The 22,976-nt window shown below is 40.5% G+C and overlaps 1 protein-coding gene across 6 annotated transcripts in view; it reads right to left on the reverse strand.

Annotated features, from left to right (window-relative positions):
- Positions 1-897: 897 nt before the first annotated feature.
- nin (ninein (GSK3B interacting protein)) overlaps positions 898-22,976 on the reverse strand; it is a 29,266-nt gene continuing 7,187 nt past the window's right edge. For 3 of the 6 annotated variants that reach the window (XM_042213333.1, XM_014341267.2, XM_005946045.3), the window contains exons 2-29: positions 22,748-22,960; positions 21,275-21,368; positions 20,582-20,754; positions 18,803-18,848; positions 18,512-18,687; positions 16,283-16,429; positions 15,947-16,114; positions 15,660-15,796; positions 15,310-15,450; positions 14,362-14,536; positions 14,104-14,214; positions 13,832-13,921; positions 13,607-13,742; positions 12,629-12,750; positions 11,272-12,386; positions 8,688-11,021; positions 8,280-8,378; positions 8,107-8,176; positions 7,815-7,982; positions 7,611-7,727; positions 7,202-7,315; positions 6,858-7,004; positions 6,596-6,775; positions 6,350-6,484; positions 6,161-6,262; positions 5,960-6,052; positions 3,048-3,161; positions 898-1,463 (exon numbers count right to left, since the gene is read on the reverse strand). In XM_042213333.1, coding sequence (XP_042069267.1) covers positions 1,257-1,463; positions 3,048-3,161; positions 5,960-6,052; positions 6,161-6,262; positions 6,350-6,484; positions 6,596-6,775; positions 6,858-7,004; positions 7,202-7,315; positions 7,611-7,727; positions 7,815-7,982; positions 8,107-8,176; positions 8,280-8,378; positions 8,688-11,021; positions 11,272-12,386; positions 12,629-12,750; positions 13,607-13,742; positions 13,832-13,921; positions 14,104-14,214; positions 14,362-14,536; positions 15,310-15,450; positions 15,660-15,796; positions 15,947-16,114; positions 16,283-16,429; positions 18,512-18,687; positions 18,803-18,848; positions 20,582-20,754; positions 21,275-21,368; positions 22,748-22,960 — 6,924 coding nt within the window. In that variant the 3' untranslated portion in view covers positions 898-1,256. The other 3 variants (XM_014341268.2, XM_014341270.2, XM_014341269.2) reach the window with 3 other exon arrangements.

Consider the following 22,976-nt stretch of genomic DNA (forward strand, 5'->3'; position numbering starts at 1 on the left):
CGCCCACTTCGCGCCAGAAAGAGGAAACCAGCGGATGTCGCGCTAAACAACAGCAGCACGTTTAAGCTTGATCAGCTATTGTTAGAATTTATCTAGTATCAATTTCTAGCATCAGTTGCAGCGTGTCTTAAAAAAAACATTATCCTTTCATACACCAAAGTAGGTACTGAATAAATGACACGAAATGGTTTTCTTTCATTGTTTACATTTGTTTTGTATTGGAGCTACAGTTAAAAAAAAAAATCCCAAAAAAACAAACCAACAATTGTATTTACAGTATAACGTGTGGGATGCCAGTGTTTTTTTCTGTAGCTTTAATCATTTACTCAGACAAACCTAAAGAACGTACATCATAAAGAAATTTGACAGCAAAGACTGAGACGCACTGAGGGAAAGAGGAATAATTAAGAGGCATCTTCTAGCATGTTATTAGGCCACAGCTTTAGCTGGATGTAGGACTACAATGTAAAATAAGTTTGACAGTCCTGGCATGGAGGGGTGGCATGAATTTTAAATATGTTGATTCTGCTTGAATCACATTGTTATCATGTGTATGTGCAATCAGATAACTGTGGAAAAAGCAGTAACTTACAAACCACCAAAAACAATCCTTTTATTTTATTTATACCTGTAGCACAGCCATTACCCTGTCTCAACCATAATGACATAGCATATACACCTTCACATATCGCAACAGATCATACAATTTCCTTTAAAAGTAAAATGACATGTTAAGTATTGCCACTTGACAGACATTTAAAGTCTTTTCAACTTCAGGTAGTGTTAGGTAAAGCATGATTCAACATCTCAGTTTGCGTGATTTTACTAGCGAACAACAGGTTTCTATTTATTCTTTTACAATAGGGCTGGAGAAAGAAGAGATGCACACAACTTTTGGACACAATTGTATAAAAAGTACACTTCATTGTTTTTCCTCTCTTTGGACAGAGAAAAAGTTTAAAGGTAAGATATTTATTAATAATAGGTAATAGCGTTTTAAAAATATAAATAACTGCATAAAGATATGTCTTCTTTGCAGTTTGACCTCTAGTTATTTATAGGTCCCATTAATTACTGGTTAGAATTAAATGGACAAAAATACTGCATATTTAACATAAAACCACCAGTTCTCATGAATTGGCAGAATCTGCTGCATAAAGTTTGCAGCAGTGATAAATATAATAAAATAAAAGTATTTAGTAAAGATAGAGTGCAAATATAGACTTGGACACACATTTTAAGTTAGTCCTTTGTGATCATTTATAATGGTACGGCAGCGGAAGATGTGACGGGTTTAGGTCACACACTATCTTATTGAGGCTAGAGATCTTCTCCTCCAGCAGGTAGTTCTTCTTCTCCGCGATTTTCTGACGTTGCTCAGTTATCTCCAGAGCCTTCAGCAGCTGGGCATTCTCCACATACAGATCTTTGATTAGTACGTCTGCTTTGCCGTTCTTGTGCAGCTAGAAAAGTCAAAGTAGATAATTGATTGTAATGGGTTACACTGAATGGCAAGGTTTTGAATAATTTCAAATTGTTCATTAAAACAAGGAGTTTAGTTATGGAGTTTCACAAGGTTTTGTACCATATGTCTGTGAAGGTTCTCAGTCATCCAGGTCATCGTAGTCAAAGGAGCTTGCAAAGAAAAGTGTCTGGACTTCTTTAAGTTACTTGAAGACGTTTCACCTCTCATCCGAGAAGCTTCTTCAGTTCTAAGGTCAAATGGTGGAGAGTCCCAGATATAAACCTAGTGGGAGTAACCCCCCACAGAGGGACAAAAGGACCCCCTGATGATCCTCTAATCGCCTGAGCCAAGGTGTGAAACTGGGTGTGGGTCCCAATCAGCCAGAGTTTCGGGTGAGCTCATTGTGAAACCTTGATAACGTGGGGCCAGGTTTCACAATGATTAGAGGATCATCAGGGGATCCTTTTGTCCCTCTGTGGGGGATACTCCCACTAGGTTTAAATCTGGGACTCCCCACCAATTGACCTTAGAACTGAAGAAGCTTCTTGGATGAGAGGTGAAACATCTTCAAGTAACTTAAAGAAGTCCAGACACTTTTCTTTGCAAGCTCTTTTGACTACCAGGACCCATACTATTTCCCTTAGGTAGTATTATTACAGGATACATTTCAATTGCTATGAAGACTAAATGGAGTTGGAATTATCTAAGAAGACAGAAAACACAATATGGGTGTAGTTTAAATTAATGACATAACCTTTCTAATTCTAAATTCTAAGTTTCTTTCTCTCTCTTTTTAAAAAATTAATCTCTGTGGAATTGCAAAGCATCTCAGAGTGATGTGGAAAAACGAATTCATACATTCTTGGCTGGACTCCTGCAATCACTCATTATCAAGCTGCAGTAAATGTTCCTCTTCACATATAAAGTAACAATGAGACCCCATCAGGCCTCTTCTTCTATGGAAAGAGCTCCAAATTGATGGAGGCAGATTCCCTTCTCTACATTTAAAATGAGATTTAAACCTTTAAGTTTTGATAAAGCATATAGTTTGGGCTGTATCAGATGACATTGAACCATCCCATGTTGATAGAGGCTTAGACTGCTGGAGAACCTCCCATTATGCACTGACCATGTTTCAGTAATGAATATTATTAACTTTTGTCCGTCTTCTCCCACAGGTTGTGTTGCATTGTCATTATTACCATGTGCCCCCCCTCTTTTTCATTTCACACTAGAAGTAATCGTGGCAGACGTTTGCCCCTGTAGTTTGACTCTACTGGAGGTTTTTTCTGTTAAAAGTGAATCATATTTCTCCATTGTCATGATTGCTAGCATTTCTGATATTGCAGGATATTACCTTACAATATAAAGCACAGTGCAAGAGAGCTACAGTTGTGGGCCGGTGCTATATACACACAAAGTAAAAATAAAACCAAACTAAATTAATAAGACTCCTGAAAGGTTGTGTTTAACAACCCAAATTAGCCAATGTATAATAGATTTTCTTCAAAACGGTAGTCCAGCTTTGAACAGCAGCTTAAAAACAAATTAGTGGAAGCCAATGAACTGAAACTGAACTGACCTGGTCTTTGAGTTGAGCAACCTTCTCTTTGAGCAGCAGCTTGACATTATGCAGAGACAACTCAATTTCCTTCATTCGTTCCTCCATGCGCTTCATCTTCGACTCCCTTTCATCCTGGGGAGAAGACAGTCAAGGACATCGTCAAACTGCTGCTGATGCAAGACTACCATGTAAAATGAGATTTTTAGCTTCTGAAAAAAATGGAAATGTGAGCATGAGATGAGTCAGACACCATACAGACAGCATTTCTTGTGAGCTAGTTGCTTTATTCTTTATTATTGGATTTCTGTTACATTTCTTAAGAGAGGATGATTCACTAGAAAAATAAATACAAGTATAAAATTATGACTTATATTCCAGATATAGCTAGAAAAAATATTAATTAATGCATAAATAAAACAAACTCTAATAAACATGAAAAAAATAAATAAAATAAAACAAATGTGCATGTGTAGGAAGAAGAACAAAAATGCACTAAATGATTAAAAAACAAAACAAAAACGCAGACATAATGACACACTGTACTAAAGACACACTACCAACCTCACAAAGATTTAATAAATACCAGCCAAACACTGAAATTAATTACCAAACATGTTTGATCAGTCCTTGCTTAAAAAACAAAAAAGCAAAACCAAAACATCAACAACAACAACACCAAAACAAAAAGATGTGATTCACTTTGGGTGCTCAGCAGCAACAAGACGCCCAGAACACAAATGTACAGTAGAGGACTAAAAACTTGGTACCTTCACTGAAAAATCTCCATGAACCCTGACTGCACATCAGGTAGCATCACCTGGCAATAACACGTGTGAATGGTTTGATTGTTAGAAAAAGACTCAAAAGGCTGTCAGGCACTAACCTTGGCCCTTGATGACAAGATTTTTCCTCCGAGGATACATACATACCCTGTCATAAACCCTTTCAAGTTTTAAAAAGACAAGTGCATAACAGTCATTCCCAGAAAGTAAACCCTGCATTGAAAAGACTGATCAGGATGTATAATGAATCCACCAAAGGTCTGGTCCTACATCTTTCCAGTCTATATAAGCTCAATAAATTTTTATTTATTTATTCTTTTTAGAAAACAGTCTATCAACTGCCAATGCAAGTATTAGTGTGATCAAAATCCCATTGGGAAAACAAGCCAGGTGCCTTTTCTGTGTTTTCCTGCCACCTAGCAGCAATGAAATACAACTACAACTTCATGCCATTTATCTCAGGCACCACGAATGTGGGGCTTCATGTGCCACATTCAGATTTTTACTCCGGAAACAGAGGGAGAGCAGAATGTAAGCAGTCTCTAAAGCGAAGAGCAGGAAATGACGCTGGCGTTACAATCCACCGATCCGCCGGCAGCTGTCTGCGTGTGCCGCCCGCTGCTCCGGCATCGCCCCCTGGAGAGAAAAGGCAGGTACACTTCACCAGGGCTCTACCCTCTAATCCTAAAGATGGGCTTTTTATGCCTGAGATGTGTGTAGACTATCGAATAAATTAAGATAGACGAACTAGGAATCCTAATATGAATGCAGATTTATTAATCTGCAGGATGTCAGCATTCCTCCTGTTCATACTGGCCAAGAAAACATCTCTTTAGTTTTGCGTTTTCAAATTTATAGTTCACTGTTTAAGCACTGCGAATTTGGAAAGTGGTATAAGCCAGCATGAACAGCAGGACTAATCATACATACAGGGATCTCAAACTTCAATCAGTAACTGATCCTCACTGATGACGTGCTGAACAAAGATGTGGGCAAACTAGGACTAAGTCAGCAATTACTAAAAAAAGAAAAACTTAATCTGCAAGTAAACTAGAAATGGAGTTTTCTGCAGATATTGTGCATAATGTTTTTGTTTCAAACAAAGTCCACGTGTTAATGGCAACCTGATTATGACAGATGAAGGTGGAAGATGCCACTTACACATATGATAACTATAAAAGGACAACTTGTATTTGTTGGGAAATGAAGACTTACGCAGAGTGTGGGAGGAAACATGAAAAAAGGAAAAAATAATAAAAAATAAATAAATAAATCAGCCCCCTCACCCAGATGATCACACCATGGCAACTACTTCAGCCTATTTCAACCAGCATTCAAGGTTGAAAATAAAAGACAATGAATTCAGAAACAAACAAAACAAAACAAAACACATAGGTGCCACAAGCTAAAACACCAGACCCCTAAAGGTAAACTCTACAGATATGAGAAAAGGAGATGAAGACAGATGGGTGCCAAAATGAATCTACGACAGGTATTTAAAAAATAAAAAAATAAATAAATAAATAAAAAAAAATCTCAAAAACACAGCAAACACAGCTTTAATAAATAAAAGAAAAAGAAAGGAGCGGAAAACTCAGACGAGGAATGGAGGACACTCAGCTCAGGTACACTTTTTTTTTTGCTATGATGTTGAAAATGTTAATGATGTCTAGTTTTTCATTGACATTTACAGCCACAAGTACAATATGAAAATGCTGTACATTATTTAATATCTGAGCAAGTAACAGCAGTTAGGGAAATAAGGAGGAGGTAAACACAGGTGCTTCTAATCACATTAATGGAGGCCCTGCGAATACACAGAACAGAACCTACATTAATTAGAAAAACCTGCGTTTAACTACGATTTCATGGCAAACTGAAGCTGCTGTGACAAAGGTCTATGTATCAGCTCCCATTAGAAAGTGAACCAGCATGAGAAGTGGTGCACAGGCTTCAAAGATTAATTTAATATTAACAACAAAAGAAAGGGAAAAAAGTGCAATGTGATCGAACAAACTAAGTGTGAGAAAAGAACGTCAATCTATAAATGTACCAATGCAATACTTATTTAATATATCCAAGCTTACTTAAGCAGTAAACTATATTTGGTCGGGTTTGCCATTGTGGAAGTTCTGAATTGCACTGTACCTGCATGTTGTCTGGATCTTCACCACGGTGCTGTCCTCTGGGCATCCTGTGAGGTGATGGAGGCAGGAGTCCTATGAATTGTGCCTGCAAAGTCTGGAAATAGGAAAAAAATATTGTTTAAATTATTTTGCTTTCTTGTTAAACTGTTATATCCAAAGAAAGCTTTAAAAAAAAAAAAAAAAAAAAAAAAAGCTGGAGTACCTCGAGCAGCTGTGTTGTTAGTCGAGCCAGCTGAGCCTTGAGCGCCTCGTTTTCTTGCTGAAGGCTCTCCAGCTCAGTGCGTCTTTGTCCACCTTCACAGCCCTGAATGAAAAGCACATGTAGTGAGAATTTGAGGATTTTACATAATCGGAAAATTCTTTGGTTATAGTCAGCAGCATGCATGCACACCATGGTAAGCTCCCTTTGTGCTTCAAGCTCCTTTTTAAGAGAGAAGTTTTCCTGTTCCAAGGCCTTCATCAGAGAGGATGGACTCTGATGTTTGTGCTGCTTCAGGGAGAGTATGGTAGCATCAAGCTGACGGACCTGCAAACACAGAAAAGAAAACTCACATAACAGAGAAAAAAAAAGAAAAGAAAAAAAAAAGGAAGAAGCAGCTTTTAAAAGCCTGCCATTTTTCTGTGGTGCTCAGCTCACTTTTTCTCTGGACTGGGTGAGGTCTCCTTTGATGCTGCACACTTCTGCTTGAAGTCTCTCGTTTTCTTGCCTCAGTAGCTGCTGCTCCTGCTCCATCAGCCGAGACATCTCATCTCTGTACAGCTTCTTGCTGTGATTCTGCAGACCGCTTGAGTGCAGGGCCATCTCCAAAATACGGTTCTGAGATTAACAAGGGCAAAAGGTCAGTCTGTTCTGCCCTCAGCTTGTCTTTTACCTTACTATAGAGAAACAAAAACCTCACTTTATCTACAGCATTCTGCAGCTCTTTGTGTAGCAATGCAACTTCATGTTTTAGAGAATCCCTCTCTTGTTGCGAGACACGAAGGTCCGACTTCAGACGAGTACTTTGATGGTTGACAGTCTGAAGAGTTTCTTCCATAGTCTTGACCTCGAGTGGAAAGAAGCATATTAGTGCTAATTAATGCACCAAGTTAGAGTCCTTTGTGTGCTTTGCTAGAAATCTCTATAAATTCTACTAAAATGCTGTGAAATAAGCCCACTATACCCCAACTATTGAAAAATTACCAAACGATTTGTCATCTATCTGGTGACCGAGCGAGATCCTTTAGGCTACAGCAGCCTTACCTTCTCTTGAGCTCTGGCTAGCTGGTTGCGCAGCCCTACAGTCTCCTTATCCACACTCCTCCGCTCCTCTACGAGGTGGCTGAGGTGACTCTCCATTGTGCCCGCCGCGATTGCCTGACAACCAAAAGACACCTACAGGTGTAAGGAAGCAATCTTTTGCATAACTTTAATGGTAAGGGCAGATAACACCCAAAGATCTCAGCAGATCACAGCTGGCTTAAGGCTAGAAATGACTTAGTTTGTATTTTTTCCTGCATCTTAATCATTGCAGGTACTCAGAGATGGGGATGAGCTTAGGTCATTTAATTCTAAGAAGGGGTGGTGTTAGGAAGTTCTTAATATTGTGTCTGTGTTATATTATGGTGGAGTTGGATGTGAAGTGTTTTGGTGCCCATAATCTAATGCTCACCTTCTCTCTGAGGTTAGAGAGCTTCTGTGACAGCTGGATATTCCTCTCCTCCAGCTGTGCAGTGTCCTCCAGCGCTTTGGTCAACTCTGCCTCCAGAGCAGACACACAAGCTGCCAGCTAACACAAAACAGCCACCAATTAACTACCCGCTACCACCGCCACCACACCATGGCGACTATCAGCTGGTCATTAAACGCCGTTTACCTTGTTTTTCTCTTCAGCAGAAGCAGCTTCCCTCCTCTCATTTTCCTTTATCAATTCTGCCAGCTGCTGTCGTAGACTCTCCGTACCGGCAGTATTTTGGGCATTTTTCTCTGACAGCATCCCATTCGCATCCTCCAGCTGCTGACTCTGCAAACGCAGCTCTGCAATCTGTGGAGATTCATGTTTTTAAGTAAATATCTTGGTCCAAATAAATTGAATCCAGTGTTTAAGGACAAATTGGTTTCTTTTGTATATTTAAAACTTTTTTATATTTATTTTTGCACGACATTACCTGTTTTTGGAAATTCTGTGATGCTTTTTGAGCTGCTAGCTTCTCTTTCTTCAGGTGCTCCCATGTTTGTCTGTAATTAAGCGTGAGAAGAAAATGTGATTATGCATAAAACAAACTAACAAAAAAAACCCTACTGTGGTGGTTAGCCGCAAACTATATTTGGTGCTTCTTACGTCAACTCTTGCTGGACTTCCTTTAAGTCCTCTTCTTTCAATGCAGAGATCTTTTGCCTGAGGATGACGTTTTCTTCAGCAAGACGACTGGCTTCAGATCTGGAGACAAAGAGTCAAAAAAACAAATTCAGTGAAACTGCAGGAATCCATCACACACGATGCATGTTGAGTACATATGAGAATCACCAAACGGACTGCAGCACACCGATTATAAACAACTCTACAGTTTACACACACACACACTAAACAACTTCTTGCTTCTCCGCTGATGACCTACGGGGACAAAAACTGTCAGGCTCTGCTACAGAGGGTTTAGAAGCTCAGTCGCAGCTAGAACTTCACAGCACTAAAGGATGGTGGTAACACCGGCCACAGAAGACAAAGGGATCCTAGTTTTCTCCATGTTACCTATGAGCCTGCGTCACTTTGTTTAATGTCTGTGACTTGTGTTGTAGCTCTGTGATGGTTCGGTGAAGTTGCGTGTTCTGCTTCTCCAACGCCTTACAGCAGTCTTCAAGATCAGTCACTGCATCAACATTCGCCTCCAGTTCCCTATCTAAATCCAGAAAAGCCTCCACTGAGGGGCTCTCCAGTCGTTCAGCATCTAGGCCAAAGGCTGAAAGAATCCCATCCTGCCTTTCTAATTCGCTGAACAGCTCAGACAGTTTAGTGTTTTCTTCTCTCATCCTGTTGATCTCATCCACAAGTGAAATTTGCTGCTCTTTGAAACTGTGGAAAATATTGATCCTGCTCTCAAGGCTCCACACCCTTCTCTCAAGTTCACCATTTTGCTCCTTCAGTTTGGCATTTTCACACATGCAATCTTCATACCTAATCTGAAGATTTGTCATTTTCAAGGCCTTTATCTCCAGCTCTTTGACATGCTCCATTAACAGCAACATTCTAACTTTGAGGCTGTAGTTTTCCTCTAACACCTGGTGCCCAGCCTTGATCTTTTCATTGTTACGAGCCAGCAGGTTCTCTAGTATTTCAGTCTTCTGCTGAAGCAAAGAAATCTTCTCATGCAGGAGAATGTTCTCCTCTGTGGTCGTATTATAGAAAGCCTGTAGTTTCAGCAAAGGCTGCCGCTCACAATCAGAGTCTTGATCCACACATTCATGTCCACATTTAACGTTTCCCCCCTTTAGTTCTGCGAGTAAATGTTCACAGTCTAAAACCAGGGAGTTATTCAGTAAACAGTTAACCTCAGCATCCTCCAGACACGGTTCACCAGGGTAACCTGTCTCCTCCAGCGTTGAGGACACAACCACAGTCTCATGATGCTGCTCATCTTCCTGGGAATAGCTTTCAAACCCCACTGCTGCTACATCTTGAGGATTGTTCTCTTTACATAATTCAAGAGTTGCTTTGTTCTCACCATCTTCAAAGGCCTCAAGTGATGAGACGGGCCCACATTTCATCTCTGGGAAAACTGCTTCATTTGGGTTTTCTGTGGATTCGGACTCGGGGTGATCAGAAGGTGCCAACTCACAGCCTGCGTGATAAAGTTCAGCTTGCTCGGGGAAATCAGTAACATAAATATCATCACCACATCCCTGAAACCCATCAGCATTTGCAGGACACAATTCATGAGTCTCTTTCATATCTTCTTGCACGATATTTTGTCGGAGTTCTTGGTTTTCACTAGCACCCATTAACTCTCCGTCTCCCCGAATGTCACTGGTAGCAGAGCCATCTTCATTGTTTGCATCAAAAACATCCACGTTTTCAGTGGCTTCCTCTCCTGCATACAGAGTCCCCGTTAGAGTCTCTTCATCGCTATCTTGTTCATCCAGAATTTCAGGTGTTTCTTCACCAAATAAAGAAACGCATTCTCTGTTGTGTAGCATCTCCTCCATTAATGTGTTCATCCCCTTCAATTCCTTCATCTCTTTGTCTTCCACTTTTTCCACAGAAGATGAAAGCTGTTGGACTTCCATCTCCAGCTCTTTAACTCTTACTTTAAAATCTTCTGCCTTAATCTCAACTGCATCTTTTAGCTTTTGCTCAAGAATCGACACACTTTCCTGTAGCTCACGCCTGTCAAGCTCAAAGTCCACTGCAGCCCGCTTAAGAAGCATCTCCAGCTCTTCGATCTTCATCTTTAAATCATCGCGCTCATTTAAAAGTTCAATCCTCTCTGCTGTCTGCCTTTCTGAAATACAAAGCATCTCATTGTACTTTGATTCAAGTTCTGAATTACTACTCAGAAGTTCTTCCCTCTCCTGTTTAAAATCATCGACTGTTTCATTCAACAGGAGCTCTGTCTGAACAAGAAGATCATGTTTGGTTTTCAGGCTTTCCTGAAGCCTGTTATGGAGATCATTCAGCTGCTTGCTGAGCTCTATTTCTTTGGTCTGAGCCTTGCTAATCAAGTCATCGAGCTCATGTTCCAGCTGCTTTTTCTCATTCATTAGTGCTTCCATTTGCTCTTCGTGAACACTTTCTAGCTCCCTTCTTTCTTTTGTCCACTCCTGATTTAATCTCTGTCTTTCCCCCTCCGCTGCCTCCTCCATCATTTTTCTTTGTTCCTCTGCTCTCTCGAGAGCCTTCTGCATCTCTGCTTCCCACTCGAGCTTCTGCTTGGCGTGGCTTTCAGAAAGAGCCTCCAGCTCTCTTTGGTAGTGCTGTTCAAGTTTCAAAACATCAGCCTGAAAACGCTGTGCAACAAATTCCTGATCACACGAGAAACGATCTTCCACTTCTTTGATTCTCAGGTTGAAACTGATCTCGATGTCCTTCCTGCACATGGTTATTCAAGAGTGGTTACAGAAGCAGTTTGGAAAGTATTACATTATAATTGCTGACAATCCTCAACACAGGAGGCTTTAAAAAAAAAAATAGCTTAGACACCTTATCTCTTAGCAGAATCATGTTCGATTGTTTGGTGTTACATTAGAGGATTAACACTACTTTCATGTGATCTTAACTTGAGATTAAGTCTGAAGAATAAATTTTGATAAATTTAATTAGGTAAAATGTTGTTTCTTACCTCTCCTGGGCGATGTCATCTCGTAGTTTGTCTAACATGGCGCTGAGTGTGTCCCTTTCCTCTATATGCTTGACACTCAGCTCCTTCACGGCTTCTCGATGGCTCTCCTCTAGACGCGCCTTCTCCTCTGCCATCAAACTTTCCAGTCTTTTCTCCACCTTCTCCCTCTCCGTCTCAAACTTCTCCCTCTCCTCATTTATCCTATCCTGGATCATCCCTTCATAATCCTCCTCCAGTTGGAGTCTCTCCCTCTCCCACTTCTCCTTCAGCTTTTTCTCCCTCTGCTCAAACTTCTCCTGTAGCTGCGACCTCTCGAGTATTTTTTCAAGCAGCGCCGCCTCGTGATGCTCCTGAAGCTGAGCTCGTTCCCTCTCCCACTGCTCCCTCAGACTGTTCTCCTTCTCTTCTTGCTCCTTGACGAGTCTCAGCATCTCTTCCTCCAGCAGCATCTGTAAAGACTCGCCGTTCTGCTGATCCAGCTGAGCCCTCTCTTTCTGCCACTCCTCTGTCAGCGTCTCCACCAATTCCTCACGCTCTTCCTCAAATTTCAATTTTACCTCCTCTAGTTTATCACTTAGTTTCTCCTCATGGCTTTCTAGTAACAATTTCTTCTTGCTTTCCCAATCATCTAATAATCTCTTCTCCAAATCAGCCTTTTCCTCCTGTAATTCCTTTCTCTCCTCTGCTAGTCTGGTTTCAAACAGCTCTGCATGCTCATCCTTTAGTTTCTTGAGCTCTGTGGCATGTTGAGTCCTCAGCTTCTCAATCTCAAGACTTTCATCGGTCTCTGTCTGTTGAACTCTTAGGGTCTTCAGCTGCTCTTCCAGGTCTGCAGTGCGAGTCTGGGCCTCCAGGAGCTGGTTTCTTAGTTTTACCAACTCCTCTTCTTGGAGGTTCTTAAGCTCTTCCCTTTCCTCTGTCTGTTTCTCCTCCAGTAAACTCCTCTCCAACTCTACCTCCTCCAGCTGGCTCTGCAGCTCCTGTGCATGGCTCTGAATGTTGACCATCTCATCTCTTAAAGCCTGAACCTCCTGCTGGTGGAGGTTCGCCAAGGAAGCTTTCTGGTCTTCATGGTTCAGCCTTTGTTTTTCCACCATGTTGTTAAATTCATTCATCTGTATGGATAAAAGAATTATTTATATAAACCTTGTAGTTAATTTCTGAATAATAGTCACATATTCCCTTTCCCCATATTTTAGATATAATAATCATTTTTATTTATTTATTAAAGCACTTGGGAGTGGAGATGCAGAGGACCCTGCAGAGGTCTCACCTCCTCGTTTCTTTCCAATTCTAAAACTTCTCATTTTCTTCAGCAGATTTACACATTAAAAACTGGTGGTGCTAGCAGACTAACCTTGATTTCCAGCTGGTTTCGCAATTCCTCGATTTCACGCAGGTGCTGCTCCTTCAGCTGCTCCAGCATCATCTCTGCTTCTAGGCTCATACTGAAAGGCTGAACCTCCTCTGAACCGAGACCTGTGAGAAGTCAAGTTAGAAGTGAGGGGTTGGTTGATATTTGACAAAGGTTAAAAAACAAAGCAGGACAACACAAATAATAAAACACCAATAAATAACCTCTAAATAACCAGTGCAAACAGAGTGAGTCAGTCAGTTATCACTGCATTAATTTATCAGTGCATTTAAGTGTTCAGGACCCAGTTAGTCTTTAGAAGTAGATAGTCTCTGAAGCTATAGCTGTGTACTTTGGGTGATCTGTATCGCCTGCCTGAGGGCAACAGTCCACACAAACTGTGACCGTGGTGAAAGCAGTCCCTGATGTTTTGTGCTCTTTTAAAGTAGCGTGCAATGTCCTCCAAGGATGGCAGCTGGCAACCAGTGTTTTTTTTAATTCTTTGCTGTTTGTACCACTCCTTGCAGCACCTTTTTGACTGCTACAGAGCAGCCAGCATCCCACACCTATGTGTGTTTAGTTGCTGCTCAATGTTGTTTTTCCTAAGTAGTCTCTGATGTGCCTTTTTCCCCTGTTCCAGTACTGTTGTCTGACCAGGAAAGGTTCAATGATAGGGGGAAACCCAATTCAAATGACACACGCTACACACTTCCTACTAATGCAGAATGAGACTGAGTCAAGCCTTTTCCTGTAGTCCATTATTAGCTCTTTGGTTTAAGTAATGTTCAAAACCAGGTTGTTTACTGACAGTTGCTGTAACTCACCTCTGCATGCTGACTCATCGTCACCTGATATCAGGCCAACAGCAATTGTGTCACCAGTGAATTTAATAATACTGTTGCACGATAGGTCATGTATGCAGTTGGTCCTCTTTAATGATTTTGAGCACTATTTTACTGCAATGTTACACTATAGGCTTACCTGGGTCAGACTCCATTCCAGGGCTTTTACTCTCCAGCTCCTCAGAGAGAGGTTTCTGACAAGACTGATGAGTTCTGCCGAGGCTGTGGAACTCCCGCAGCTCTGACTGCAGCTCATCGATACGATCTTGTAATTCCTACGGAATAAGAGTACTTAACGTTAACATCTGTCACGTCAGCACATTTTACACGCTCCTGTGTGGAAAAAACAGTCTCTCGTAGTTACCCTGCACTGAGCTTCATAGCCGCTGCGTAGCTGTTTAATGCGCTCCTCTTGGAGGAGGAAGTCTGCACTGTTAGGGTCCAGATCACCAAACTAAAATAAGAAAAGATCATATACTAATTATCATGCTAGCACAGACAGATATTTAAAAACCAAAACAAATAACAATAACAAAAAACAACAACAAACAAACATGAAACTCAAATTGCAAGCAAAAAAGGTGAAAGTCAATATTATGAAAATCCATTATATAGCATCTTAAAATGTGTCTGCACCTTATCTTTCATAATGTTGTCCAAACTTGTCTGGAGTTTAGTAATTTGGTTTTGAGCATCAACTAGTTTTTCATTGCAGTCCAGTAACTCCATCTCCAGACGTCTGTTCTCCTGAAAATGAACAACATCATGATTCTTATATTTTCAAATTATTTTTTGGGGATAAAGAACATAGTGTACATTAGAAACACTGACATATTCCATGCTTAACAAAATAAAAAAACAAATAAACTTGCACACCATGAATTATTCGGTTACCTTCACCGAGATGGAGAGGTGGTCTCGGATGAAAGATTCATCCTCCCTGATCTTCTCGATCTCTGCTTCCAGCTCGTCACGCTGCAGGAAAGCCTGTTGCTGAATCTGCTCCATCTCCCTCATCAGCTCTGATTTTACTGCCGCTAGCTTCTCTTTGTGGTCCTGCTCAAGCTTCCTGCAGATGATCATCCACAGGAGAAAAACTCAACACTTAATACACATTACTTAACAAATTTATTGAATCACCTGTCATAAAAAAAAGCAATAAAGTACAAATATTTTAGAAATCTGTCAAAAAAACAAAACAAACCTAAAACAAACCTAAAAAACTAAAAAAATTAATAAATATTGTAAGTCACTGAACTCTAACTGAATTCACATTTTTAAACTCAAATTTGAGCTGGCACACCAAACTTTGAGAGATCAGATATTAATCAAGCAGAACCATTAAAGAGGATTTTTCTGTTTAGGAAAGCAAGTAAATTTGGCATCTTAAACACAAAAATATTAAAGTGCGTTACCATTTTTGTAAAACACAATTTTAAAAGTCATGGATAAAAACAATAACAATACTTTACTTTTAAAAATGTCATTTCAATTAAAGAGCTTGCTTGGGAAATTAACCATTATAAATACAAAAAAATATTTTTTAATTATCAATACTGTTAATTTAGGGCAGCTGTGGCACATTGTGTTTTGGTCTAGTACACTGCAAGTAGATTTAATATTTGCTCTCAACTTTTCTTCACAAACACTTAGAGTAAACAAAATTTCTTAGTTAAAGTAAAGAAAGCTAAACAGGCTCAAACCTGAGGAATGAGGTTTTAATTTAATAAAAGTTAAACATGACAAATGTGTTTCCAAACCTTCCGTTTAGGCACTGGACTTTATAAAATTTAATAAAAAGCATCTCAAAAGACGTGTGGTGCGACTGGAATGATAAATTACCTGAGATTGAGGTTATTCATGTGCTCAATTGCAGAGTGATGCTCATCCACCTCATTGGCAAGCTGCGTTTTCTGCTTCTCTGCTTTTTCCAGATCAGATCGGATTTTCTCTTTCTCTCTGAGCTCTCTGTCTACACGCTCTCTGAGATCAGAAAAACCAACAGGAACAATAATTGTACACGAGTTGCACGGCACGATAAACAAAAACAACAATCCTGCTGTTTTTAAAAAAAGATTTGTTTTCAATTTCAACACTATCAGCTTTAAGTAGTTCACAATCCAGTTAATCATGGATCAACAGATTGTATTAAGATCTGTATGAGCTGTATTATGATGATGACTCATACTCACAGGAGATATCTGATCTCAGCTTTGAAGCTCGCCAGTGCCGCTTGGTGAATCCCATTCTTAGTAACGAGTAGCTCATTTTCAAGTGCCATGGTGAGATCACCAAGACTCAGTTTTCCATCTAGCTCAAAGTTCAAAGCCTGCAAAAAAGTTTTCCAATTAAAATTCCATTTTAAATACATTCCAATTATATTTTGAAGATGAATTCAAAGTCAACAATTTTGTGAAACACTGTTTGTTTCACCATAAATAAACTAAGAAGAGTAAGAAGTGTAACTTCAGTAATGTACCTGCAGGATATCAGTGCTGTTTTCTATTCCGTCTTCTATCCAGGCATCCAGGATGTACTCCACAGAAGTGTAACCGGTGCCATCATCAAGAGAGGAGAACAGACGCATGCCAATGGTGCTGGTTAAAGAAGAGGGCGTAGCTATCCTCCGTCCCCCCTCATCAAAAGGCTGTAGGTAGAAGAAAAACTTCTTTTTTTTTTTAATACATCATAGCAGAGAAAATACAAAATACTACAGAGATTGAGCCTTTTCTGAATTTCAAAAAGCATCAAACACAACCCTGAAATTAGCCCCAAGTCTCCTAACCTGGTGAAGCTCAAACCACAAATAGCATACCTGAGTGGAGTGATGCCGTTTAAGCTGCCTGTAGGGTGTTGAGGCTGATGGCGTGGGGGGTTTGTTGTGGTTTGCAACCCTGGATACAAACTCCTGAACAGTCATCATTCCATCGGCAGACAGGCTTAGGAGCGCATCTCCATTCACCTGATATATATATTTAAAAAGAAAAAAAATGAAAACGCAAGTGTTACATCCTGGGAGGCTGTGGGAGTGTGTGGGCGTGGTGTTGTCTTCTCTCTCTCCTCCTCCTTCGTTCTGGCCCCTCCCCTTGTCTCTCTCTCTGCCCCTGCCCTCTCCTTTAGGTCACACCTGCTGCTCATCTGCTCTCGTTACAACCAATTACCCTCAGGGGTGATATAAGCTGGAGAAGAGCAGTGTGGAAGAGGAAGGGAGAGGTTTCTGGTGGTTTTCCTCTGTGCTGGTCAGAGTGTGCTACTGGCTTAGGTGTGGAACAGCCTGCTGCGTGTGACCAGCCTTCTCGTGTGTGAGTAGTGCTTAACTGAGCAGTGATTGCCCATGAGTGACGGCGGCCTTCATTAGTTTGTGTGGCCTGCCTGAATATTGTTTGTTAGCAGCGTTGCTGTCTCTTTCTGTTGAAGCCTTATTGTTGCTTTCTTTGTTGAAGTGGTCATTACCACTTTGGGTTGACCTCCCTGATTTCTCATTAAAGCAGCGGTGCTGTCTCCTTTTGTTGTTGCCATTTATATGATTATTGAGGTGTTTGCCTACAATAAAGATCTATTTTATGTTAAATACCTCTGCCTGGCGTTCTTTTCATTCCACCTGGATCTAACTGTTACTGTCCCCCACCCTCATCGCCTAGACTTTTAAGTGGGGATGTAACAGCAAGATTTTTTTATTAATACCTTTATACTGCATTTTACTTGAGTAAAACCAAATAAAATGCAACCATCTTTATGTTATCAGAGAATGGTCGGAAAAAAGAAGACGTATCCAGTGTAGAAATACGCTGGGTAGAAAAGAACTTGTTGATGGCAGAGCTCAGAGGAGAATGGCCAGACCGCTTTAAACTCATAAGGCAACATTACCTCAGTCATTACAACCAGGGTATGCAGAAGAGCATCTCTGAATAAAACACGTCAAACCTTGAAGGACATGACCACACCTGGTGCCCCTACTGTTAGCTAAGGTCAGGAAACTGAAGCTACTTTCAGATGGGCTCACAAAAATTAGACAGTAGAAGACTGGAAAAACATGGTTGGATGGTAGAATCAAAATTTGGCACAAGCAGCTGTAGAGCATGGATCCGTCCTGCCTTGTATGAACCTTTCAGGCTGGTGGTTGTGTAATGGGGGAGATTATCTTTGCACACACCAAGCCTCTTAGTACCAACTAATCATTATTTAAACACCACAGAGTATTGTTGCTGACCATGTCCATAACTTTTTGACCAGAGTTTACCATCTTCTGATGGCTGCTTCCAGCGGGATAACGAGCAATGTTACAAAGCTCAAATCCTCTCACACTGGTTTATTGAAAATTAGTTCACTGTACTCAAGTGGTCTCCAAACTCATTCAGTCTCAATCATATAGAGCATCTTTGTGCAGCTGACAAAGTTTAAGCAACTGTGTGATGCTATCATGCCAACCTGAACCAAAATCTCTGAAGAATGCAGCACTTTGTTGAATCTTTGCCACGACATATATAAAGACCAAAGCGAATTCAAATCGGTGTAAGCAGTTAGTTTATATGTAGAAGTGCAGTAATTGGTTAATGAAAAGACAGAAAATTTGCTAACAACTTTAGATGATAAAGTAATAATCTCTAATAAATCATGAAATTTGTGTCTGTTGATCCTCTTCCTTTAAGATTTACTGCTGGGAACATGATTAAGTATTGTGCCAGAGGTTGCTTAGATGAGGGACTATCTAAATTCTGGGGATCTTTTCCGTGTTGCAAGGCCATCAAATCAGCAGACAATATCATGCCTTTTACTAGGAAAAAAAAAACAACATTATTATCAAAGGCTCTTAAGTTATTTAGAAGTTTTGAAGGACCTTTTCATATCAGTAAAAATAAAAAAAAGTAAAAGTCTGTGGAAGATAAAAAAAAAAAAGGTTTTTGTTTTGTTAACCATTATAAGTGCCCTCAGAAAAGGAGGGGAAAAAAACAACAACAAAGAATAAAGAAAAAAGACCAAGGCAGATATGGTTATTTTAAATCATGGGTAATTTCAAATCTTTGCATTTTTCCCTTTAACATACCTCCAGACCCAAATGCTCACAGAGAGCAAGCAGTTCACCGTGACCAGCACATCCGTCCCATTGTATTTCCATCTCCTCGCAGGCTTCACGCAGCCTCTCCTCTAAATGAGCTGATAGGGGAACAATGGATCCCCGAGGCGTGTTCGGCTCATCCGGGTTCCAGAGATGCATCTGACCTGCACACAAGACAAAAGTTAGATCATGCATCAAAAAACCCAAAAACAACAAAACCAGACAAAGCTATGTCCTGTATGAAGTAAAATGTCTAAAATTAATTTGAATATAACGTACCTTCTGCCTCATATTCCTCTGTGCTTGATTCGTGAGCATTCCAGCGCTGAAACAAAAACATATAAAAGATAAAATAAGCTATAATCAGTTCCGTTTGGAATCAGTTAACCATTAAAATATCTACTGAAAACAATTGTCCCAACCCCCCTCTGATTTTCTCATGAGACAATCAGCTGAGAGTGTGTGTGTGTGTGTGTGTGTGTGTGTGTGTGTGTGTGTTTAAGCGTGGTTTTAAATCAGACAAGTTTGAGTCTGAATGCAGGTGGGGGGGGGGGGGGCTGCAAAAAACACACATACACAGGACCTTTTGTAATAGCACGGGCCCTGACGGGGGATGTCTGAAGGACTGATTTTGGCAATAGAAGAATAGAATAGCATAGAAATCAAGCAAATAAATCAAATAACCTCAACCATCTGCAATTTCGTGAAGGTATTTACTCAAAATTATTAAAATTATTGGGGGTTATTCCTGACAACTAGCCTCACAAAAAAGGTTTTAAATGATTTTCAATTCGAAAAAAATAAATAAAAATAATTTCCTTGTGAAGAAATATTGAAGACCTTAATCGCTGATCTCCAACTCCGAACCCAGAATTCCCACCTATTGTTTGGGAAACCAGCAGTGAGGGAATGAAGAGCAGATGGGATTCTGCAAGTGGCGTTTTGATACATGAAGTGTGGGCATCCAGGAGGGAAGGGGTAGCGGAGCTCATTGTTTCCCTGACACAGGCCTACAACCTCCTCCCCAAGCAGCGGGCCTGCAGTCTCTGAGGCAGAGCCCCCTGACCCAGCCCCATCTGCTGGTCCCCAGGCCGGATACTTTCAGCATTGTTGCAGCATATTCAATGCCAAGATGTGCTTCAGTTTCAGCATCTCCAATAGTGTTTGCTTTTGCGCTGCTTGGCATCTCTGGGTGGAGTCAGAGACAATACACAGAATACTAACATCTCCATCCAAGCTTAAACTTACCACCATTGCACTGGTGAACACTTGGAGGAGTTTCTTTTACTGCAGCCCAGCTTTGCAAAGTTCTGCACAAGTAACTGAATACTAAAGGCATTATTTTCATAAAGATTTGTCAGAAGGTTCAATAAACAGTCATGTGAATTTTCTGGCAATTATTTCATAGTTCAGGCTTTACAGGGTTAAACAACCTGCTAATTGACTATGTATCGTCGTTCGGAGCGGATTTAAAGTAAGCTACTAATAACTGAAAATCTCTGCTGTATGCTATTTGTGAGAAAGGACTGCGTGTGGAAACATGTCAGAAGTGAGTCTGATTAACCAAGAAACAGATCTAGAAGATCAGAGTAACCACACCGTTCAATTATTCACGGACATAAATGACCTGATAATAAAAACTGTGACAAGTCTCATGTCCCTTTCCTTTTCAGCATGTGCCAAAAACACAGGATGTACATTTTTAAAACCTCCTATTCTTAAACCTCTGCATAGCCGCCAGCACATAAATCGTTTGATGAAGTCTGACGTTACACAAACGCTGTGGTTAGGTGTTAATTACTCAAGGCTTATCAAACACTAATTATCCTCACAATGTTATTTACAGACAGTACTAATTTGTTATGCAACTAATAGGACCTTGTGAATCTTGTGTTGGAACGCTTATATTACACTACAGGATCTGCCCTGCATGCCGCCAAGCTGATTAGCTAAGAATAACGCCTGAATGCCGGCCCGTGGCTGCAGGGAATCACGCAAGGACAGGAAGCGATAAGGATGGCACTCGAGATGAAAAACCGATCGGTCTCAGCCTTTTACCTCACGTTTCCTGGGAACAGCTGAGTCATAGTTGTCCTCCAAATCCTCCTCGTCGGCTGGTTTTACGTGTGTGGTTTCAGTCAAGTCTGAAATAGGCTCTATTAACTCTGGTGTGGAACGGCGGCCATAACGTTTACCGCCCTTCACAAACTTTGGTTTGATCTCAGGAGACTCTGAGGAAAAATAACAAGAAAGTGTCAAATAATACGCATAGAGTATTTATTCGCAGTTTAGCACAACAAAAACAGGAAAAAAATGTGATGACTAGCATTTAGCTGAGCCTCCAGTATGTACTTCTCCAAATAACTTCTCTAAATCTTGTAACTTTAGGATCTTTTCAAAGCCACATCTGTTTCAGTAAAACAGCCATGAACTAAATGTCAACCTTTAGAGAAATTAACAGGAACCACATAGGTTCAATATACATCATGCTTCACTGACAGGCATAAATATTGACAATGTAGTATTTGCTTTGATGAGGTCCATTCTTTGTGTTGTCATATAACAAGGATCTTACACAATGTAATGATGACAGATCTGTAAAGAAACTGAACTTACATCCAACCTCATCTGTCATCATCTACACAATAAGTAGCATGGTAATAACATAACATGTCATTTCAAAGACTTGCTTTGGGTCCTGTGGCTGTGCATAGGGGCTTTTCCACTTGTGCACAACCATTAAGACTTTACCTGGTTTTGGCAGGACTTCCTGTTCTTCCTGTGTTGGCTCGATGGATGAAGACAAAACCAGAATAAGAGCATCCTTGAACTGTTCAAAGTCAACCTGCAAATGAATTAAAGAAATAAGTCTTACAGAAAGTTCATGAAATTCCTTACAATGGGTGCTATTCTCTGTGGGTGAGGTGGAGTCTGGGTGTCTGTGTGGAGGAGGGTTTGAACAGGGGCAGCAAGGTCACATTTTAAGAATCAACAGCTGCCAACCCTGAATATGGTGATTTTCTTTGTGCTGCGGAGGCTGACGGCTCCCGGGTTTAGATGGTGTTGGAGGGGAGGGGGATACTTGGGGCTTTTTGACTTGATTGTTGGATGCCGTGAGCAATCATTTAGGCGGCCCCTCTGCTAACATTTAGCCCGTCCACTAACACCCACACCTGCCAGACAATAGCCACCCGTCTGTCTACACGCTTACATACAAACATACATCCATGCCAGCATGTGGAGTTAAGCTGTTTGGATACGTCTCATCTTTATTTATGGGTTGAACTATCAGAACCACTGTCCTTAATTTTTTTTTAATACATTTCCAAACGGCCCCTCTCTCAAATAAAAGTGTGTGTGATCAGCACATAGTTTGTCTTGACACCTGGGTTGGAGCTGACCAGGGGTTGGTATCTTAAGCAAACAATGAAATGGCAAATAAATATGAAATATCCTGGCGTGCACAAGAAAAAGGGGCACAACTAATACCTGTTCTACCTCATGGCTGTAGCTCAGGAGGTGGAACCAAATATCACAATGTGTGTAAATGGTAGATAGAAAGCACTTACGTTTTACTAATCTCGTAAATCCATATTTTAGTCACAACAGAACATACTGAAATATTATTACTATTTAATGACAAATACTGGCTTTTAAATTTCAAAATCAGCTACATGTCTCTGAAAAAAAAGTTGCCAAAGGCTGACAAAGGAAGCGTTATGAAAAATAAATAGCTGGAGAAACTAATTAGGTTATTTGGTAACAGGTCACATAACATAACATATAAAAACAAGACCATCTTAGAGGGAGAAGCAGAGTTTCTCAGAAGTAAAGCTGGGCAGAGGTTTACCAATACACAAAAAAAACTGCATCTACAAAATTGTTATAATATTGTTCCCAAATCCAAAATTGGAAAAACTTTGAATATCTCATAATCTACAGCATGTAGTATCATCAAAAAACTCAAAAGACTCAGAGAATATGAAAAATAACTGTGTGCACATGGAACAGGCCAAAAATCATTACACAGCATGAAATTGGGATTGTAGCATATATTCAACACTAGTAATAGAAATGAATATTGCTGCATAAATAACAGCTTTTTTAAAAAGGGGGTGCGTGTCTCATTTCCAACCAGGTAATGTATAATTTCAGACTTCACATTAGCAGTATGACGATTGTTTATGATGAAACGGCTGCTTAGCAGCAGTGGAATAAACTCACCCTGGCAGTGAGGCGGTCCTGGCTCTGGAGCAGAGTCTGGAGAAGAGCTGGAGCGGTATCATTAAGGTGCAGCGACTGACAGAGGTCGGAGAGCTCCTCTGGGCACAGAGAGCCACAGCCGCTAGTGTCAAAGCTGTTAAAAACTTCTTTCAGCTGCTCCTCGTACTGGTCCTGCTCTTGCCCGTCATCCATCCCACAGGACAGCACCCTGCCCTAAAGAAAGAGTGAA

Source organism: Haplochromis burtoni, unplaced genomic scaffold (assembly GCF_018398535.1).
Source record: "Haplochromis burtoni strain Fernald_Lab_line unplaced genomic scaffold, NCSU_Asbu1 Contig_435, whole genome shotgun sequence".
Lineage (NCBI taxonomy): Eukaryota > Metazoa > Chordata > Actinopteri > Cichliformes > Cichlidae > Haplochromis > Haplochromis burtoni.